Raw genomic sequence first — 22,881 nt, forward strand, 5'->3', positions numbered from 1 at the left:
AGATTGAGCTTCTTCACTAGGGATTACTGCAGTATCTTCTTCTATTTCCATGGCCACTTGATTTTCAATAGCAGGAGCCAGGATATGGATGATAGGGATACTTATGTCTTCTGGAATTTTTAAGGATGATCCTAGGTTGGCCAATGCATCAGCTTCCGTGTTATCCTCCCTTGGTACCTGTGTTAAGCTAAAAGAAACAAAAGAGAGTGCCAATTTTTTGACTATCTCTAAATATTTGGTTAGTTTTTCACCTTTAACAGCATAGGATCCATTAAAGTGATTGGTGATCAATAATGAGTCTACATATACTTCGAGATATTTTACCCCCATATCCTTAGCAATTTGTAAGCCAGCAATTAAGGCTTCATATTCAGCCTCATTGTTAGTTGCTTGGAACTCACAGGCTATGGAGTGGGGTATTATGTCCCCCTGTGGCGATTTTAGTAGGATCCCTAGCCCTGTGCCTTTGATATTTGAGGATCCGTCAGTGTGTAGTATCCAAGGATCCTTGGTCTCATCCAGCTGCTGGACCTCCAATTCCGCTTCTTTTTGTAGATCACTACTGAAATCAGCCACAAAGTCAGCTAGTGCTTGAGATTTAATGGCTGTTCTTGGTTCATATCTTATATCATGGGCACTAAGCTTCACTGCCCACTTAGCCATCCTCCCTGACATCTCCGGTTTCCTGAGGACATTCTGGATTCGGCATCAAGTAAACTTTTACTTACATAGTAGATAGGATATTGTGTACCTTCATGATCCTTGACAAGGACAGCACTTACAGCGGTTGAGGATACCGCCAGGTATAAGGATAACACATCTCCTTTTTCCGGTTTAGCTAATGCTGGTGCTGAGGACATATATTCTTTGAGGGCTTGTAAAGCGTCTTCATGCTTCTTAGTCCATTCGAACTTCTTATTCTTCCTTAGGATATCGTAGAATTCTTTGCATTTTTCTGAGGATTTCGATATGAACCTGTTCAAAGCTGCTATCCTGCCTGTCAGTCTTTGAACATCCTTGGCGTTGGCAGGAGATTTGATATTTACTAATGCTTTGATTTGTTTCGGGCTTGCTTCAATGCCCCTCTGGGTTACCATGTATCCTAAAAACTTTCCTGCCTTAACACCAAAATGGCATTTCGAAGGATTAAGTTTCATGTTGTAACTATCAAGGATATCGAATGCTTCTTCCAAATCCCTTAGGTGATCCTCAGCTTTCTTTGACTTGACCACCATGTCATCTATGTACACTTCCATAGTTTTTCCAATTTGATCTTTGAACATCATATTCACCAGCCTTTGATATGTTGCACCTGCATTTCTTAGTCCAAAAGGCATGGCAATATAACAATATAAACCGGTTGGGGTCATAAAGGCTGTATCCTCTTGGTCAGATGGTTCCATCTGAATTTGTTGGAATCCAGATGATGCATCCATAAAAGTCAACAGTTCATGCCCCGCCGTTGCATCCACCATGGAGTCAATGTGGGGTAATGGGAAAGGATCCTTGGGACATGCCTTATTCAAATCAGTGAAATCGACACATACCCTCCACTTTCCGTTTTTCTTTTGGACAACAACCACATTGGCTAACCATTTTGGATACTTTACCTCTCTGATCATACCTGCTCGAAGTAGTCTCTCTACTTCTTCTTGGATAATGGCATTCCTTTCTGGTGCAAACTTCCTCCTTTTTTGATGGATTGGTTTGATAGACCTGTCAATGCCAAGTTTGTGAGTAATAATATCCTTAGATATACCTGTCATATCTTCATGTTTCCAAGCAAAGGTAGATTTTCTTCTTTTGAGGAAGGATATTAAGTCTTCTTTCATTTTGCCAAGGATCCCTGATCCGATATAGATTTTTGATTCAGGATCACTAGGATCCAAGAGGATTTCGTCCACATCTTGTTCCCTTGCCTCCAAGACATTCCTCGGAGGATACTGTAATTGCTATTGCTCCCTTGGCTTCGAGGTTGGCTTCATGGATGAGGTATAACAATCCTTAGCCTCCTGCTGATCACTGTCGATCTTGATTATCCCCCATGGGCTAGGGAGCTTCACACATTGATGGTAGGTAGATGGAACTGCTTTCATGTCATGTATCCAAGGCCTGCCAAGGATAACGTTGCAACAAGACAAACAGTCAATAACACAAAATTTTTGGTAATTATGTAATCCTTCCACGTAGATTGGGAGTTTGATGTCCCCCAGAGTTTTCTTCGTTTCTCCACTGAATCCTACAAGCACGGAGGATCTCGGTGTGATGTCTGATTCTGGGATACCCATTTTCTTCAGAACATCAAGCTGGATGATGTTCACTGAGCTCCCTCCATCAATAAGGATCCTGCGGACAAAATGGTTAGAGATAAAGAGAGTGATAACTAAACTATCATGGTGAGGATCCTGTATGTTGATGCGATCATCCTCATCAAATGTTATCATCTTCCCTTCTGAGACACTTGATGTTCTAATAGGCCTTTCTCCATTATCCATTTTTGATTCTTTTGCATGTCTTTTGGCCGCCGAGAAGGATGTACCACAGATGTCTGATCCTCCGGATATAAAGTTGATCACTTGTGCATTTGCCGGAGGTGCTGGAGCTTTTTCGGGGATCCTTTCAGGATCCTGAGTCCTTTGCTTTTTTCTTCCCAATAATTCTTTTAGGTGCCCCTTGCTTAGCAGGTATCCAATTTCTCTTCTTAAGGCTATGCAATCTTCAGTTAGATGCCCGAAATCCTCATGGTATGCACACCATTTGGACTTGTCTTTAGTCCCGGATGGTTTATCATTCTTCCTGGGCCACCTAGCTTTTTCACCTAGATTCTGCATTGCAAGGATTAGTTCATGATTATCAACGGAAAAACAATATTCTGAGATTGGAGGATATTCTTCATCATCCTCTTCTTGGTCAACAGCATGCACATTCTTGTTCTCATTTCTATGGTAGGATTTGAACTTGTTGCTCTTGAAGGAGGATCCTTGCTTATCTTGTTTTGAGGATCCTACTTGTCTCTCCTGGATCCTCTTGTCATCCTCTAGCCGGATGAACCTGAGTGCTCGAGTTCTTACTTCATCTAGATTCCTGCACGGTGTCATAACAAGATCATCATAGAATAATGAATCCTTAAGCAGTCCCATTTTGAAGGCTTCAACAGCCGTAGCCATATCCAAGTTGGGAATGTCCAAGGATTCTTTACTAAATTTAGTTATATAATCCCTTAATGATTCATTATGATTTTGAGTTATCCTGTACAAATCACTAGTTAATTTTTCAAATTTTCTGCTACAAGAGAATTGGTTATTGAATAAATTAACTAAATTAGCAAATGAAGTAATAGAGTAGGGGGAAGACTTAGCAGCCATTTAAGAGCTGATCCTGTAAGAGTGGATCCAAATCCTTTACATAGGCATGCTTCCTTCAATTTTTCTGGGATAGGATTGATCTCCATCCTCTCCCTGTATTGTGCTATATGCTCCTCTGGATCCGTTGTACCATCATACAGCTTCATGGTAAGGATATGGAACCTTTTGGGTACCTCTGCATCACAGATTGGTGGTGCAAAGCGAGATACCTTGTGGCTTCCATCTGCAATCTCTGGGATAGGCTTGACTACCCCTGGAACGCTTGAGATCATGTCCTTTAGTTTCTGTAATTCCCTGGCCATAGCATGATTGGTACCTGTATCCTGCATGAATCCATGGTTAGTGGTAGGATAATTATTTAAAGTGTTACCTCCCATTGGGTTCAAGTTAGGGAATCCATATTGCTGGGATTCCGGAACAACGGAGGGACCAGTGGAAGCAATGGTCTGCATTGGAATGAAGTCCCCTTGATGGACATCTAGACTTCCTGTTTGCAAACTTTTTAGGGATCCTGGCATCTGTAAGGATCCTGGTATCTGGGATGATCCTGGAACGAAGGAAGATCCTTGAACCTGGGATGATCCTGGAACAAAGTAGGATCCTTGAAGCTACTGTGCCCCCGGATAGGCTCCCGGATTCATGAAGGATCCCATGTATTGAGGATAGGATCCTATTGGCTGAAAATGTGAATCTGATGTCTGAGTCATTGCTGCCGAGTTGAGACGTGATCCTCTTGACTCCCCTATGATTTGCACGTCGGGGATCCCTGATGGCTGGGAAGTGATCATTGGAGTATCGAAGCTCAAGGATTTGGGCATCAGTGGGGAATGATCCTCTGCCGCTTTCTTTTGTCTTTTGAGGTCTCCAATTTCCCTGAGGATCCTGTCATTAGTCTCATCCTGTCGCTGCATACGATCCTTCATCTGCAAAATTAAAGCAAATACATCACTAGTACTGGGAATAGAAGAATTCATAGCAGAAGAAGATAAAGGTTTAGAGAAAGTGGGAGTTGATCTTTTCTCAGTATTTTTCTGAGATCCTGCAGGTGGAGGAGGCAAAGTGATCTGTGATGAGGTGACTGCAGACATCGCCGTGGACGTATTCTTCAATGATGAAGCCATGTAACTCTTTGAAATGATTTCGAACAAAAAGATTTTCTTATGAATGAAGCACCAATTGCCCCACGGTGGGCGCCAAACTGTTTTGGTCAAAAATCACACAAGGATAATGTAACCAAACTTTATGTAAACGGGGTATGATGCTTGGTTAATTATGAAAGTAAAGGATCACTTCTGTGATAAAGATGCAAAGACACAATGATTTATACGAGGAAAAAGCCCTTGATCAATGAATGATCTCCGGCATAAAAAACCCCGGGTGATGGCAACTACCGATCACCAACTTCCATATAACAAAAATATGATTACAACTTTGGATGATAATGAGCTGAGTACAAGGATCACTACTGCTTTTGGTGTCTAAGTGTGTGAGAGTTGCGTTGTATGTCGTGTCTGTTCTTCCGAATGAGGAAGAGTGGTATTTATATGTGTGTAGGTGACCTATTTTAGGTAGTTAAACTAATATTCAGCTCATTACCCCTTTAGAAATGAGATACAATCTAGCCTAAATAGCCGCCCTTAAATCAAGCCTTGTTTCCATATCCTGTGCAACGTCTATCTTTAATTAAGCTCTTGCCATAATTGTGAAGACGCGTCCTTTGATCATGATGCTTAGAGCGTATCCTGCTAGATATTCCTGCAAAATAACATTGCATTAAGCGAAGATGATCGTTAGTATGAGGATCCTATAATGTCCCATGATCCTGATCCTGAAGTCCTGCTGAGGATCACTGTCTGCCAAAGAAATACGGATCACTGGTTAGGATCACGTGTAAGGATCACCTATAATAAAAATCCAGCCCTAACACGTAACATCCAAATAAATAAATAAGAAACTTACATAAGACACCCCCAAACTAAACCAAATAACATCCTAATCCCTTGACTTAACAGTAGTAATAAAACTAAAATAAATAAGATACGTAACAAGGTTAGAGCGAATCTTGGCGAGCCGGCGCGCTTTAGGTTGCAAGACGAACCCGACCAAGTCCCACATTTTCAAACCCAATAATATCCACCCTTTCAAACCCAACAATATCCACCCATTCAATCTCAAACGTATCAAAACCAACTGTTCGTTCCACCGTTTCAACCTCACCAATTTAAACCCCAATTGTTTCCACACTTTCAAACCCAATCCCACCAAGTCGACCCACTAGAAGATGACACCCTCATCCATCAATTTGCACGTGCGTATCGTGAACCATAACCAAGTCTCGACGACGATGAAGACGATGATTACGTTCAAGAAGAAGAAGAAGAAGAAGAAAAAGAAGAAGAAGAAAACGATGACGTTCAAGAAGTTGTCCCGTCATCCGTTCGGAAAAAATTGGACGAGCGATGAGGAGGTCGCATTGGTGAAGGCGTACTTGCACATCTCTGAAAACAAGAAACATGCCAACGAGCAAAGAAAGGATATGTTTTGGAGATGGGTCATTAATCATTTTAGCAAACTTCCCGGTTCAACGGAACGAAACATGGACCAAATGACGTCGAAATGTACAGATTTGAACGGGAAAATTAGTAAATTCAACGGTTGTTTCATTCATAAAGTACGTTTTTTAAACATAATTCTTTTTTATAAAAAAATTCAGAAAACAGAAATTAAAAAAAAAAGAGAAACAGTTATTTAAAAAAAACAGAAACTATTTAAAAAAAACAGAAAACAATTATTTTTTTTAAAGAAATTAATGAAACCAGTTATTTAAAAAAAAACAGAAACTGTTTTAATAAAAACAAAAACTTTTTTTTTAAAATACGGAAAACAGTTATCTAAAAAAAAACAGAAAATGTTTTTAAAAAAACAGAAAACAGTTATTTAAAAAAAAACAGAAACTTTTTTTTTAAAAAAATACAGTAAACAGTTATTAAAAAAACAAAAACTGTTTTTAAAAAAATTACAGAAAATAGAAACTTTTAAAAAATACAGAAAATAGAAACTGTTTTTTTTTAAAAAATACATAACTTTTTATTTTTTTTATAGAACCGAAATCCACAAAGTGGAGCAAGCGAGGCGACTATCATGCAAACTGTCACCGAAGAGTATTGCCGACTCTACAAAAAGAGGAGTTTTCCACACGTGGCGGTATGGGAGCTTACGAGACGTCACCCGAAGTGGGTACCGGTTGATTTGGTCGACATGGGTGGGCCTACAGCTCCTAAAAAAAGGAGGTCCGAAAAGATCAAAGACCTCCGATTCGGGGAACTACACGACTTCCGCGTCGGATAACTTCCCCAAATGAATTTAAACGACGACCCCGTTGACGAACCCGATCAACCCGTTGACGACACCGTTGAAGAAGATACACCTACAAGGCCGCGCCGCAAGAAAAGTGGTGAATCGTTAAGCAAAGGAAAGCAAGCGGTTTCTAAATCGAAGTTGCGAAATTGGCGCAAATTAGCGACTCCAAACAAAGAAGAGAAAAACCTGTGTCCGCAAAACTTGAACGCGAGCACGCGTACATGGGTCACTTGAAAACGGTAGAAAGATAAAATGATTTAAAAATCTTGTGTGAGCCGCACGCCCATCTCGACGAACCGTTTAAGTCGGTCGTAATTCAACAAAAGCGCGAGATTTGTGAAAGGTGGGGTTGGGAGATGCCACCCGTTTAATTTAAGTTTTTTTTTTCCAATGTTTCGTTGTTTTTATTTTGCTATCTAATTTATGTTTTATTTAAATGAAATTTATAATTTATAATTTTAATGTTTTATTGTTAATTTCTAAAAAAAAGAAATTAAAAAAAAGTTGTGAGTGATGGAATTCCATCACTAGTGATGACCACCGCCAATAAAAAAAGGTTCTGAGTAATGGAATAATGGTTGATAATATGACGAAACTTGAATGGATGTTGTGAATGATGAGTGAGTAATGAGTGATGACCACCCCACTCCCCTAATACATTTTAACTTAAAATTTAGCATCACTATTCCAAATTCTTTTAAAAAATATATATATCTACTATAGCCTATGACCTTAACCCGGTCTCACTCTCACCAACCGCACGTTACCAAAGTAAATGAAATTTGAAAATTTGGCGAAGAAAAAGCCACTTGGAAATATAACTCTTTTAACTTAATCCCCGTGGCCTGACACACTTGTATATATAACATATTAATATTTAAATATCCCGGTTACATATTAATATTAATATTTAAATATCCTGGTTCTACCCAACTCGTTGTATAAATATACTAACTTGACACCATCAACGATCGATCAGAACACAAAGACTCAGTCATATTTACACTTTCTCTACACAATGCTTCAACCCTTCACCAACCACACCTCATCCTTAAACCTCCCATAATCATAAATCATCACTTCATATTTACAAACTTTTGTACAACTTTATCACACAAGATAAAATAGTTAAGTAGCCAAAGATGGAAGAAGCAAGAGCCATGGGTTCGATAAGGCGAACCGCGAGCCGAACCATGAGCAGGAACCGGAGCACGGCTTGGAGGATGGATGACGTGTTTAGCGGTAGCAGGGGTGGCAGCTACAACCGGCGGTCGAGCCGACACTCGGAGGAAGATGAAGAGGCGCTTAGATGGGCGGCTTTGGAGAAACTACCAACTTATGACCGGTTACGAACCACCATCATGAAGTCTTATATGAACGATGATGATGAAAACCAAAGAGGGTATAATAAGAATAATGTGATGCACAAAGAAATTGATGTAACAAAGCTTGATCCCAATGAAAGACAGCAGTTTATTGATCGGATTTTTAAGGTGGCTGAGGAAGATAATGAAAAGTTCTTGATGAAGTTCAGAAATCGTATTGATAAGTAAGTTTTACTTTGTTTTATTTTATTTTATTTTATTTTATTTTTTGGTCTATTTTATTTTATTTTCCCCCTTTTCAACCATATGCTACAATATATGACGATTTTGACTTTTTTTCGGATCGAAAAGGGAAGAGTTAATTTTTTGTAGTTGGTGTCCATCTTCTTCAAAACAATAAAGAAAATTAGGATAGAGTCGTCTTCTTTTCAAATGTTATATGAATAGAAGATTAAGATAAGAATATTTTTTTATTGATATTGTATTTTATTATAGTTATAAAAATACGTGAAATTATTTTATGTACAGTGAAAGCTTATACATATTTATTCAAAAATACTTATATAATAATAAATGATATACGAACATAAAATAAATTCTCAAAATTTATTTGTGTAAATTTTGAAATATTGTTTGACATGTGTATAAATAAACCTAAGAAATATTTATGTTTAAATGATTTTTCTCAAATGTTAATACGTTCAAATGCTTTTTTACTCAAGAAATCACCATCAAGATAGATAGAATACTTAGCTAGCTTCTTTGATGAATATATTTTTATGTTCACATGCATGCAAATAGCAAAGTCAATGGTTCATAGGCAATCTAGCTGGCTCAGGAAATGATCATGGTCATGGATCCAAAAGAATATTGTTAAAGCATATTAAAATATATGAAGATAATTATCATAATAATCTTAGAATTATGAACTTGAAAAATAATTATACAATTGGCGTCTATCATTGAAATTTGAAACTCATAAATTAGTGCTTGTTTCGTGGAGGAAATGTTTATGACTCGTAGACTATTTCAGATACTCGCATATCTTAATATTATAATCAACTAAGTGTAATATATGTTGAACTAGTCCTTGTGTTATTTACATTATATTATGGTTTGTCTACACTAATCTTAAAAATAAACAAAATATTATTTTTTTTGGTCAATTTCAGGGTTGGCATCACCCTTCCAACGGTAGAAGTACGGTTTGAACGTTTAACAATCGAAGCCGATTGCCATATTGGAGACAGAGCACTTCCGTCGTTAGCCAATTCCGCAAGAAATCTCTTTGAATTAGCTTTAGGGTGTTTGGGTATCAGTTTGGCTGAAAAAACCAAACTCACCATTCTTAAAGATGTATCCGGGATCATAAAACCCTCAAGGTAAAACTTAATACTAAAGGGTGTTTGTAATTTAGGTTACATTTTAAGATAGATTATGTCATATGAATACTTAGGTAACCGAAAATCTTTACTAAAATATGTACATAATCATAACATAATTCTTATTATATATAATTATATAATATAATATATATCACAATTCACAAACCCACACACATCATCAAAGGATTAATTTATTTGTAGACTATAATACTAGACAAAAAAATCTGATTAAATGCGTACAAAAATCAAATTGTGAAGTTGGACATATTCATGCTTTGAAAAATGAAAATGACCCTTAAAGCATATATTGATTAACAATATTCAGATATTAATGACGGTTTTGTTTGTTTGTTTGTTTTAATATTTAACCATTAGGATGGCACTGTTACTAGGCCCACCGTCATCTGGAAAAACAACTCTTTTGTTGGCACTGGCCGGAAAGTTGGACCCTAGCCTAAAGGTACATTTTGTATATAAAAATAACAAGTCCAACTTAAAAAAAAAAAAAAAAAACAAGTTGATAATAACGATGATTAAAAACAGGTTAAGGGAGAGATTACGTACAACGGACATAAGCTCAATGAATTTGTACCTCGGAAGACATCAGCGTACATTAGCCAAAACGATGTTCATGTTGGAGAAATGACGGTTAAAGAAACACTAGATTTCTCTGCAAGGTGCCAAGGAGTTGGCTCACGTTATGGTACTGTTATATGACCGTTTTTTAAATTGGTTTTGTATTGAACGTCTATACAATATTAACAAACAAAACGTTATATATTACTTAATTGTAGAATTATTAACGGAGCTTGCTAGGAGAGAAAAGGAAGCTGGAATTTTCCCAGAAGCCGAAGTTGATCTTTTCATGAAGGTAACTGATTAACTTTTAAATTCATGTTTTAATAAAACAAATTGCCTTTTATTATCATATTTTATAATTATATAATATTAATTGGAAGGATTAACTTTTAAATTCATGTTTAATAAAATAAATTGCCTTTGTGTTTTATAAGCATACATATTAAAATAACTAATTTGTTTATTCAGGCAACATCAATGGAAGGAGTTGAGAGCAGTTTAATTACCGACTACACTCTTAGGGTAAGCATGACACTTCTTTACGTAGTTTTATCGTTTATGTCAACCAAAACATCATCATTTAATTTAATCAAATAAATAAAAAAAATAGTTAATTTGGTGGCTAAATATCATAGCACTAGCATGATTACAATTTACAACCACAACATTATTCTAATTTTTTTTTCTCGTTGTGGGTCAACGAAAATTGCTCATTTAATTTTATTATATTAATTAAGGTAGCATGTCGTTTTATTCCTCTACGGTTTTGAGTTGTTTTCAACGTTATGGTTGGTGAACTAACCTTTTTAAAGCTTAAGTTTAATGTTATACCTTTTCATACAGATTTTGGGACTTGATGTGTGTCGTGACACGATTGTTGGTGACGAAATGATACGAGGGATCTCCGGAGGTCAAAAGAAACGAGTGACAACAGGTTAATAATTCGTACGAAATTTATACTGTTTTAGATTGAAAGTTGAAATAGATGGTTAAATTGACTCAAAGTACTGATTTGAATACACCAAAGCCAAGTCATCTCATTGTGGGTGGGTGGGTGGGTTGTTGAATTGTAACAAATAAAGTGATACACTTATATCCTTAATCAGTAATGGGTTAAGTTGTTTCAAGTCATGTTAGGTAAACCCACATCACCAATGTGAAATGATTGGCTAGGTGGTCGATCAATTATAATGCATAGTCATGAAAGTTATCGATTTATTTTTTAAGACACGCGTAAATTTACAATTATTTTTCGAATGGATGGATAACAGACAAAAACAAAAAAGATATGGGTGTGTGTGTGTATATATATATATATATATCTAGATGTCATGTCTTGTGTCTATAGTTTATAAGGAAAAAATGTAGCTGGCTAGGCCAATTTGTTATTTGTCCTTGTGGTCCGTTTTTATCCATATTTCTTATGTCTTCTTGTGTTTGGATGAAGAATCATAATCATAAATGGGCCCCTTAAAAAGAAGTTACCGTTACGAAAATGACATTTTAAGACAATGACATTGAAATAATACGTGTTCTTATAATTGTAACACACCAAACCCGCGTATAATTTTATATCCTTAGTTAAATCATGATTAAAGTTAACATCCATAGATGTAACTTTTTATGAAATAATATATGATGGACTTATGTAATGATATTTGACACGTAAAACAGGAGAGATGATTGTTGGCCCTACCAAAACATTGTTTATGGACGAAATATCAACCGGGCTAGACAGCTCTACAACGTTCCAGATTGTGAAATGTCTCCAACAAATTGTGCACCTTACGGATGCAACTATCTTAATGTCCCTACTACAACCTGCACCCGAGACATTTGACCTGTTTGACGACATTATACTGTTGTCAGAAGGCCAGATCGTATATCAAGGCCCCCGAGAACATGTAGTCGAGTTTTTCGAAAGCTGTGGGTTCAAATGTCCAGAAAGAAAAGGCACTGCTGACTTCTTACAAGAGGTAGGCTTCCCACTTCCCAGTTCCAACCCATTGGGCTTCAATAAAATAAATGAACCTTTTGGGCCAACTAAAGGCCTTTTAATATTATCTTATCATTGAAAAAATAAAACTAGAGATGTACACAAAAAAAAACCAGTTTGGATTTCCAAACTTGTTTGTAACCCGATCCAAACCGCCATGTTCCCCCTATCATCACCTAAACTGATTTCAACCGAACCAATGGTAAACCGGTTTCAACCCGACCCAAATTTATTATTATTATTATTATTATTATTATTATTATTATTATTATTATTATTATTATTATTATTATTATTATTATTATTATTATTATTATTATTATTATTATTATTATTTAAAAAAGAGTTAAATGCCATTTTAGTCCCTGTGGTTTGGGCCATTTTGCCAGTTTAGTCCAAAGGTTTCATTTTTCACCTGTGGGTCAAAAAAGGTTTTACCGTTGCCATTTTAGTCCACTAGGTTAACTTCATCCATTTTTTCCGTTAACGAGAAGGGCAATTCGGTCATTTTATATGCAATTCTGTTAACTAGAAGGGCAATTCGGCCATATAAAATGACCGAATCGCCCTTCTCGCTAACAAAAAAATTGAATGAAGTTAACCAAGTGGACTAAAATGGCAACGGTGAAACCTTTTTGGACCTACAGGTGAAAAATGAAACATTTGGACTAAACTGGCAAAATAGCCCAAATCATAGGGACTAAATTGGCATTTAACTCTTTAAAAAAAATACCTGTTTGGGTACCGGCTTATGACCCAAACCAGTTTTAACTCGACCCAAACCGATTTAAATAGGGGTTGAATATTTTTCACCCAAACCGGTTTATGATCCGAACCTCTTTATCCTTAAACCGGCTTTTGACCAAAGTTGACTAAACCGATTCGGTTCATGACCCGAACCCGTTTAGCAAAAAAAAAAAAAAAAAAAAAAAAAAAAAAAAAAAAAAAAAAAAAAAAAAAACCTGGTTTATACACCTTTAATTTAAACCCTTTTATCATCTCAGGTTACATCAAAGAAGGATCAAGAACAGTATTGGGCCGACAGGACAAAACCATACAGATACATTTCAGTTACAGAATTCACAAAACGGTTTCAACGGTTCCATGTTGGGCTACGGCTCGAGAACGAACTCTCAGTTCCATACGATAAATCAAGAAGCCACAAAGCGGCATTAGTATTCAAGAAGTTCTTAGTGTCCAAAAAGGATCTATTAAAGGCTTCATGGGACAAAGAATGGCTACTGATCCAACGAAACTCATTCGTTTATGTTTTCAAAACCGTTCAAATCATTATCGTTGCACTCATCGGATCAACAGTGTTTTTAAGGACTAGAATGCACACAAGAACTGAAGATGATGGGGCTGGATACATTGGTGCATTGTTGTTCTGTATGCTTATTAATATGTTCAATGGTTTCGCGGAATTGTCACTTACGATCCAAAGGCTTCCTGTGTTTTTTAAACAAAGAGACTTGTTGTTTCACCCGCCTTGGGCGTTTACTCTGCCAACTTTCTTGCTTCGGGTGCCTATATCGGTTCTTGAGACGACTGTTTGGATGGTTATTTCGTATTACACGATTGGGTTTGCTCCTGAAGCTAGTAGGTTCTTTAAACAGTTCTTGTTGATATTTTTGGTACAACAAATGGCGGCTGGAATCTTTCGCGTTATTTCTGGAGTTTGTAGAACAATGATCATTGCGAACACCGGGGGAGCGCTTGTTCTCCTCCTTGTGTTTCTTTTGGGTGGTTTCATCCTTCCTAAAGGTTAGTAAACTAGTCTTACAAGGCTAGAATAATGCGGATAAACTTCTTGATGATTTTTTTTATGGATTTTTAACTTGGTTACGGCTTTGTGTGATACAGGTCAAATTCCGGACTGGTGGGAGTGGGCTTATTGGGTTTCACCTATGACGTATGCGTACAATGCTATATCCGTTAACGAGATGTTTGCTGATAGATGGATGAGTAGAAATGTATGTCTTATACTTATTCTCATTGTGTTTTTAATGTGACATGAATATTGTGGACAAAATGTAAAGTGAACACATGTTTATATCGAATACAGGCTTCGGATAATGCTACCAAGTTGGGTATACAAGTTCTAAAAAACTTCGATGTTCCTACCGAGAGTAACTGGTATTGGATTGGAACCGGTGCTCTTGTTGGTTTTACGGTTCTACTAAACGTTTTATTCACCTTGGCTCTCATGTATTTAGATCGTAAGTTTCAACGTCTACTTAAAGGTTTAGTTTGGATGTATTTTCACTACTAGAAATGTGTCAATTTGTTACGAAAATTTCCAACGCAAAAAAATGCGTTACAAATTTGGGCACATTTGCAACGCATTTTTGACGGGAAAAAAATGCGTCACAAGTGCGTTGCAAAACTTTAAAGCTCTAAACTGAAATTGCGTTGAAAATTCGTCACAAATTTCCGACACCATATTTTTGTCGTAAATGCGTTAAAGATTGCGTAGTAAATAGTTTTCAACATGGCTTTTTCCAACATCATGGTTTTGTTGCAAATGCGTAACAAACCTAAATTTGCTACGCAATTGTAACGGAAAAGCTTGTTAGAAAATGCCAAATTTCTAGTAGTGTTTTGTTTCAAATGAAGACTAATCTTTCAATCTAAATGTTGATATCTTAGCACTCGGGAAACCCCAAGCAGTAATATCGAAAGAAACAGCCTCGGAAATGGAAGCTAACCAAGAAGACACACAAGAAACACCAAGGCTTAGAACATCTACATCAAAGAGAGAAAAACTTCCTAAGTCTTTAATTGCTGCTGATGGAAACAATACAAGTATGATAATAAGTTTTAATTCATTCGTACGTTAACCTTAACCTAACGTAACATTTTTTTTTATGTTCATAACTTATATGGGGTTCATTTTTAGGGGAAATGGCTATGCACCGAATGAACAGTCGAAATGGAGCCCATGGATTATATAGAGATGAAGATTTATATAGAAACGAAGATTCAAATATCGATGCTGCAAATGGCGTATCTCCTAAAAAAGGGATGGTTTTACCATTCACTCCTCTTGCCATGTCGTTCGACACTGTAAACTATTACGTTGATATGCCCGCTGTAAGTTGATTTTTACAAATACATTTCGAATAACCAATTCGGTAGTTAACGGGAATGTTAAATCAAACAGGAAATGAAAGAACAAGGTGTCCCAGAAGATAGGCTGCAATTACTACGCGGTGTAACGGGTGCATTTAGGCCTGGAGTTCTTACCGCTTTAATGGGAGTCAGTGGTGCTGGAAAAACTACGTTAATGGATGTTTTGGCGGGACGGAAAACAGGTGGATATATTGAAGGTGATATAAGGATTTCTGGATTTCCCAAGATTCAAGAAACGTTTGCAAGAATTTCTGGATATTGTGAACAAACTGATATCCATACGCCCCAGATCACTATCCGGGAGTCTTTAATATATTCAGCGTTCCTTCGACTTCCCAAAGAAGTTAGCGATGAAGAAAAGATGGTTAGTAACTAAACTTTAATCTTCTTTATCAGTTATAGCTGATGTTTACAAAGTTTAAAGTTTCGATTGTAATATCTTTGAATCGATAAATTTTCAGACTTTCGTTGACCAAGTGATGGAGCTAGTTGAATTAGACAATCTCAAAGACGCAATCGTGGGACTTCCAGGAATTACTGGTTTATCAACAGAACAAAGAAAAAGGTTAACGATCGCAGTTGAGCTTGTTGCTAATCCTTCTATTATTTTCATGGATGAACCAACTTCCGGGCTTGATGCAAGAGCAGCCGCCATTGTAATGAGAACGGTTAGAAATACAGTTGATACAGGAAGAACAGTTGTGTGCACTATTCACCAACCTAGCATCGACATTTTCGAAGCGTTTGATGAGTTGTTGTTAATGAAAAGAGGTGGACAAGTGATCTATGCTGGACCACTAGGCAGGAATTCCAAAAAAGTTGTCGAATACTTTGAGGTACTTCCCATTCATACGATTTTGCAGGAAATGAAAACCGAAAAGATAGATTTTAAACGTAGAATATCGTATTTTTCAGGAAATACCTGGGGTACCAAAAATACCAGAAAAGTACAATCCGGCAACATGGATGTTGGAAGTAAGCTCGATTGCCGCTGAGGCTAGACTTGGAATCGATTTTGCGGAACATTACAAATCATCAGCTTTGCATGAGTAAGTGCTTCTTTTTATATATTCAAACTTGTTTAATTAGGGTAGGGATAGTGTACATTAATCCAGAAGTGTGAGAAGTGTATTATAACACTATATATAACACTATATAACACCATATAACACCATATAACACTATGTAACACTATATAACACCATATAACACCATATAACACTATGTAACACCATATAACACCATATAACACTATGTAACACTATATAACAAATATAACACTATACATCTATCATAGACATGCTATCAGACAAAATATAGTGTTATATTTGTTATATAATGTTATATTGTGTTACCTAGTGTTATATGATGTTATATGGTGTTACATAGTGTTAGACGGTGTTTATATGGTGTTATATAGTGTTATATATAGTGTTATAATACATTTCTCACACTTCTAGATTAATGTACAGGATCCTCTACCTGTTTAATTAAACACTAAATTAGTAAGGTTTAACACAAATTCATGTCGATATTAACAGAAGAAACAAAGGTTTGGTGAAAGAGTTAAGCACACCTCCACCAGGTGCAAAAGATCTTTACTTTCCAACACAATATTCTCAATCAACATGGGCACAATTCAAATCTTGCTTATGGAAACAATGGTGGAGTTACTGGAGAAGTCCGGATTATAATCTTGTTCGTTATTTCTTCACTTTGGCTTGTGCACTCATGGTTGGTACCATTTTCTGGAAAGTTGGGCAAAAAAGGTTTGTTTTTTTTTTTTAATTTGTTTTGAGCAAAAAAAAGCATGTATACATGATCCAAAATTCATTTTCTAAATCCCTTCTTTTATTTTGGAATTTTCAGAGAAAGCAGTACTGATTTACAAACCATCATTGGAGCTATGTATGCTGCGATCCTTTTTGTCGGTATCAATAATTGCTCAACTGTACAACCAATTGTAGCGACAGAAAGAACCGTCTTTTATAGAGAAACAGCTGCTGGAATGTATTCTGCATTACCATATGCCATGGCACAGGTTTGAAAAAAAAAATAATAATACTACATAAGTTGGATACGTTTGGAAACAATATCTTGATTCGTGTTAATGTTCTTGTTGATAGATTAATTTTTTTGTTTTTTTTTTCTTTTATTTTGTAAACAGGTTTTTGTGGAGATACCATATGTATTAGTTCAAACAACATATTACACGCTCATAGTGTATGCCATGGTGGCGTTCGAATGGACAGCGGCTAAATTCTTTTGGTTCTTTTTTATCAACTTTTTCTCGTTTCTCTACTTCACATATTATGGAATGATGACGGTTTCCATAACGCCAAACCACCAAGTAGCAGCTATATTCGCAGCCGCTTTCTACTCGCTTTTTAATCTCTTTTCTGGTTTCTTTATCCCAAGACCGGTACACATTTCTTCCTTCTTTTTATTTCGTACTTAACGCGTAATAATGATCAAACCTTACCAAAGATAACATGTTTTGTTGAATTCAGAAAATACCCAAGTGGTGGATATGGTACTACTGGATTTGCCCGATGGCATGGACCGTGTATGGTGCGATTGTTTCACAATATGGTGATGTGGAGGCCACCATTACGGTGCCCGGGATGTCAAATAAGCCGACAATTAAATGGTATGTGGAAGACCATTTTGGTTATGATCCAAATTTTATGGCACCTGTTGCTATAGTTTTGGTTGGTTTTGCGGCTTTTTTTGCTTTTATGTATGCTTATTGCTTGAAGACATTGAACTTTCAAATGCGATAGGTAGGAAAAACAATTTGTAAAATATAGATATGTATTTTTATTAAGCTATTGAGATGGTAACACTTGCATATAGCTATCCGGATTTATCATGTATCGACTGGTCCTCCTGAGATGTAATTTCAAATTGTGTACCCCGCTAACCATTGCGATCAGGTAAAACGTTGTTTGTGTTGGATATATGGCCTTCAAGAGGGTTAAAGACCAGTGACGGACCCAAGATTTTTTTTTAATGGGGTCCATTATTTTCGGTGTTCAAAATTTTTATAACAAAATGTTAAAATTTTCGGGTTGGTCCTCGTTCGGGTCGGGTCAAAGCGAGGTTTGAACTAGATTAAAAAAAAAAAAGAGAAAAATGGGCTTCTACAAGGATTGAACTCATGACCTCTTATTAGAAAAGAAGGGGATTTACCACCACACCAGCTTTCCTTTACTTTCTACAGTATCCACCTAATTATATTTATGGGGTCCTTATACAAGTTTAAATACCGAATCTACTAATTTTTTTAAAAACATTGGGTCCGTAGACCCCGACCCACTCAATGTGGGTCCGCCCCTGTTAAAGACAAAACCTAGAGGGTTTCTGACACTCATTTCCTTAGCATTGCACCACCCTCTTGAAAATTATTTGAACTCCTTTTATCACATGTTAATCACCAGTTTCATTTCTTAACCATTTAGTAAAAGTATGTGCTATAAAGTCTTTATGGAGACCGACTTTAGGTTTGGGAAGAAGCCCAACTAATTTAGAAAACATCAATTTCAAAGTTTCCTGGCCCAGAATGATACCAGGGGCCCAGAAGGCTAGAAATAATAATCAAATAATAATTAATCATATTATATTTTGGTAAGTGATACTAAAAGGCTACAATCATTGAAACTATGATTTGGAAATGTTTGGACAAGGTTAGGGTCGTATAAATCAGCCCAACGCATACGATCGTAGGGTTTTAGGGTTCGTATTAAGCCTGACAAACTGGATAGGTCATATAATTTTGGGTCAGAACGAGTTCGAGTTGTTGATGCACTTTTATGTGGATGTGGCTCAGTTCGGTTCGAGATCGAAGTCGACGACGTTCCTCCGTCGTACGACCCGGAGAAGGAGATGCAAATGACGAAGACATGAGAACGGATACCTCTTGCGGTCCGTAAGGGACCATTAGAAATTGAAATTTGGCATTTTTACAACTTTGACCCCTCAACTTTAATCCATATCCCATTTTTATGAATTTTGTTCCTCTCCTCCAACAAATTTGGAATATTTGGAGAGTTTTCGAACACTTATTGCTTCATGATTCGATTAAAATTCCCGAGGTGTTACACAATGTGTTAGATATATAAGCACAAGTCTTTAAGTTAGGTAAATTAAACGAGCAATTTTACATGATAGACTATACACTTAAACAATTGGACCCTGCAACAGGTCAATACGACCAAAAGTCGATTATTGCCATAGTCATTAAACTTGAGGGCCACTTGCCCCACTTAGGTACCGAATACAATGACTAACCAAATATGGTACATGTATAAAGTGACCCATCAACCATTTATAAGGTTATATGGCGTGTGACAAAGCCCCTACGGGCTTTATTATGCCCCATCAGCACCACATAGGTGACACATAAGTGGAGGACTTTATTGTTAACGTGCACGGTGTGGAATGACACGCCCTATAAAGCCTCTATATATATAAAAAAATATAAATAAAAAAATATAAATAAAAGGAATCTGATTGATTAAAGAAAAGTGGGCCCCTGTCACCATCCCTATAGTGCTCGTTAAGAGGCTGGCGAAACAAAAAAAAAAAAAAAAATAGTTTCGATCAAAGGCTGTTGAAAAAATTGACGATGCCACAATGGGTTATAAAAAAAAATAAATAAATAAATAAACCCCAAGGCTTGTAGAATTTAGTCAGCAAGAACATTGGGTTATACTTAGCTACTTTGCTTTGAGAAGATTAGCATTGCTTCTGTGTAGGTCCTACTGTTCAATGTTCACCAATGATTTTGCTTTTTATTTTTTATTTTTTTTTTCTTACAAGTAAATGGTAAAAACAAGCAGTATTTGTTTAATTCAAATAATCAGTTGCAAACTTGCAGTTAAGTGGGTTATAGAAATAGAAGTACTATATTTGCATGTGCTTTGTCTGTTTAAAGGTGACGGAATAATCTGTTTTTTTGGGTGTTTGGCAAACTTTTCTTATTAAAGAAAATAATCAATAAAATACCAAAACACATTTTCGTGAAAACCTATAGAGTAAATTACGTTTTTGGCCTTTATGGTTATATCACTTTTACTATATTAGCCCAAAATAAGAATTTTTAACATAGCTGCCCCTATGGTCTCTATAACTAACCATTTTGGCCCCTAAATCTAACTCCGCCCCTAACCCTGGTTAATTATTTGTCACATGCAAGGGTATTTTTGTAATTTCTCCTCCCTTTTAAATTTAATTTCTATTTACCCAGATTTCAAGAACACTCATCATCTACATGAATTTGAACAAAATAAAAATTAAAAAAAAAACAAAAGTTTCAGATCAGTTTCATGAACTTGAACAAATCAAAAAGACAATAATTAAATCAACAGTTCAGTTTTAGATCTTCATGAACTTGAACAAATAAAAAAAACAAAACCTAAATTCAAGAACAAGAACACATCATCTGCACATCATCATCTTCAAACCCTAATCTTCAAGAACAATCATCATCTTCAAGAACACTTCAAACCCAGATCTTCAAGGACATGACCACCTTCAACAATCATCATCATCCCCTAACCAAAACCCAAATTCAAGAACAAGAACAAATCAACAATTCGAATCATAATACATTTCAACAACACAAACTTCGATTAACATGAAATCATCAATTCTTCAAGAATGCATTTTAACCAAATTCCTCAAAACCTCAACACAAGCATTCAATTCCAGCATCAAACATTAACAGATCAGTGTTTGTGTTCGAATGAAACACACCAAATCTGATTCGAATCAAACATTAACACATCTGGGTGATTCAGATTCATTAAACCACCACCATACATCCCCAAATCCGATTCGAATCATTGCACATTTAGATTCGTTAAACCACCACCATACACCCCCAAATCCGATTCAAATCATTGCACATTCAGATTCGCATCAGTGATTAAGATAAGAGCAACTTCCCTATTATGGTGGGTTGTAGAATCGGACAGTAAAAATGTTTCTGATGTTGGAATCGGACAAGAACCGGATGCTGAAAAAGAATGGCCTTCACCAAAGTCTGATAAGACGTATACATGGGAACTTACTCCGACTCCTGAGCAGCTAGCTTCTTTTAATCTAGCAAAAGGGTAAAAAATACAGTAACATTCAAATTAGTGGTGAAAATGGAGATAAGGTGTGTGTATTAGAAAAAATAGGAAAATTAGGGCTAGGGTTTTGAGAAAGTGAAAAGGGGAAGGATAAAGATGATGAGTGTTCTTGAAATCTGGGTAAATAGAAATTAAATTTAAAGGGGAGGAGAAATTACAAAAATACCCTTGCATGTGACAAATAATTAACCAAGGTTAGGGGTGGAGTTACATTTAGGGGCCAAAATAGTTAGATATAGAGACCACAGGGGCACAGTTGTTAAAAAATCCTATTTTGGGTTAATAGAGTAAAAGTGATATAACCACAGGGGCCAAAAACATAATTTACTCAAACCTATATGTCTTGTGAAAAAAGATGTCTCTTAAATTGATGACTCCCCGTAATATAAACACTTCTCTATCCCTTCCAAGTTTACAAAGTTTCGATAAGACAAATTATTTCCATTGAGCAATATTGACCCGAATAACCGGTATAATCAAAATCGAAACTCCCCTCACCGAATACCCCAAACACACCAAATTAACTTTCAACAAAACACTTACCTCTACCCTTCCAACGTCTTACCTCTACCCTTCCAACGTCTTCACTAGTTGTTATCAACTAGTATCGGTGGTTGAAATATCACTTGACTCACAAGGACAAGCGGCCAATTTTTATCATCAATGTTTGCAAAATACACAAAATTCACAATCCTCCGTACTTGAAACTCAACCCGACTTTGTACAACCAACACAATCGCGCCCTTCCGACAACAGAAAAGAAAGCATAAAAAAGGGAGATGAAACCGAAGCTGTTGAAATAACATGTGACCGGTGGACGGCTGCGGAGGATATAAATTTGGCTTGTGCTTAGATGGACATCTCAGAGGACCCAGCTACCGGTATTATATATTATATCATATTTATGTTAGGCTCTATTTTTTAAATATTTTTATGGATGTTTTACGGTGGATTATTAAAAAGGATGGGAGGTGAACCTTTTTGCAATCCGGATTCCATTTTCGGTAAAGGGAAAGAAATGTAGCGCATTTAACGCCATCTACAACAACCTCTCCAACCAATGCAGTGGCAGAACGAGCGATGCTAATGATGTAGATTTGCTTATCGAGACCCATATAACATACAAACAAGATAAACACCATGTGTTTACATTGGAGAAACCATGGCAAATCTTAAGTAAAAGCAGCAAGTGGCATCTTGTCCCGCTTATGGAGGTACAAGAGTCCAAAAGATCGAAGAGCGTATCGTCCACCGACATATAGCTTCAGATGCTTAGTACCAATATAATTAAAATGATTCAGTTGATGATTTTATATTTCAGATGGACCGGTTGAAGTAAGTCGCCTGATGGGGGAGAGATCGTGAAAAATAAAAAAAACAAAGGTGCGGGTTCGTCTTCAATTCAATTGGATATCCAAGCCTGATTGGATATTGTCGACAAGAATGTCAAACAATTATTAGCGCTCAAGCAACGAAAGGCCGATGTCGTTGATCGGAATAAAAACTGATGATATGTCGGAGTTTGACAAACAAATAGGGCTGTAAACGAACCGAACGAACACGAACAAGGTCATGTTCGTGTTCGTTCGTTAAGGAAATTAA

General features: G+C 36.5%; 1 protein-coding gene across 2 annotated transcripts; it reads left to right on the forward strand.

The window, feature by feature from the left end:
* The first annotated feature begins 7,687 nt into the window (after positions 1-7,687).
* Positions 7,688-18,009, forward strand: LOC110880160 (ABC transporter G family member 29). 2 transcript variants are annotated; one of them, XM_022128735.2, is made up of 20 exons: positions 7,699-8,274; positions 9,223-9,432; positions 9,811-9,895; positions 9,979-10,138; positions 10,230-10,306; positions 10,483-10,536; positions 10,858-10,948; positions 11,689-11,990; positions 13,015-13,774; positions 13,874-13,983; positions 14,076-14,229; positions 14,660-14,815; positions 14,910-15,103; positions 15,174-15,506; positions 15,604-15,978; positions 16,058-16,191; positions 16,684-16,911; positions 17,012-17,183; positions 17,310-17,564; positions 17,653-18,009. In XM_022128735.2, the coding sequence occupies exons 1-20, from the start codon at positions 7,868-7,870 to the stop codon at positions 17,923-17,925; spliced, it is 4,530 nt and encodes a 1,509-aa protein (XP_021984427.1). In that variant the 5' UTR covers positions 7,699-7,867; the 3' UTR covers positions 17,926-18,009. The 2 variants fall into 2 exon arrangements, with proteins under 2 accessions (XP_021984428.1, XP_021984427.1); XM_022128736.2 differs by lacking the exons at positions 17,310-17,564; positions 17,653-18,009 and having other exon boundaries at positions 7,688-8,274; positions 16,684-16,910; positions 17,010-17,176.
* Positions 18,010-22,881: the final 4,872 nt, after the last annotated feature.

The sequence above is a fragment of the Helianthus annuus genome, chromosome 9 (assembly GCF_002127325.2).
Source record: "Helianthus annuus cultivar XRQ/B chromosome 9, HanXRQr2.0-SUNRISE, whole genome shotgun sequence".
Classification (NCBI taxonomy): domain Eukaryota; kingdom Viridiplantae; phylum Streptophyta; class Magnoliopsida; order Asterales; family Asteraceae; genus Helianthus; species Helianthus annuus.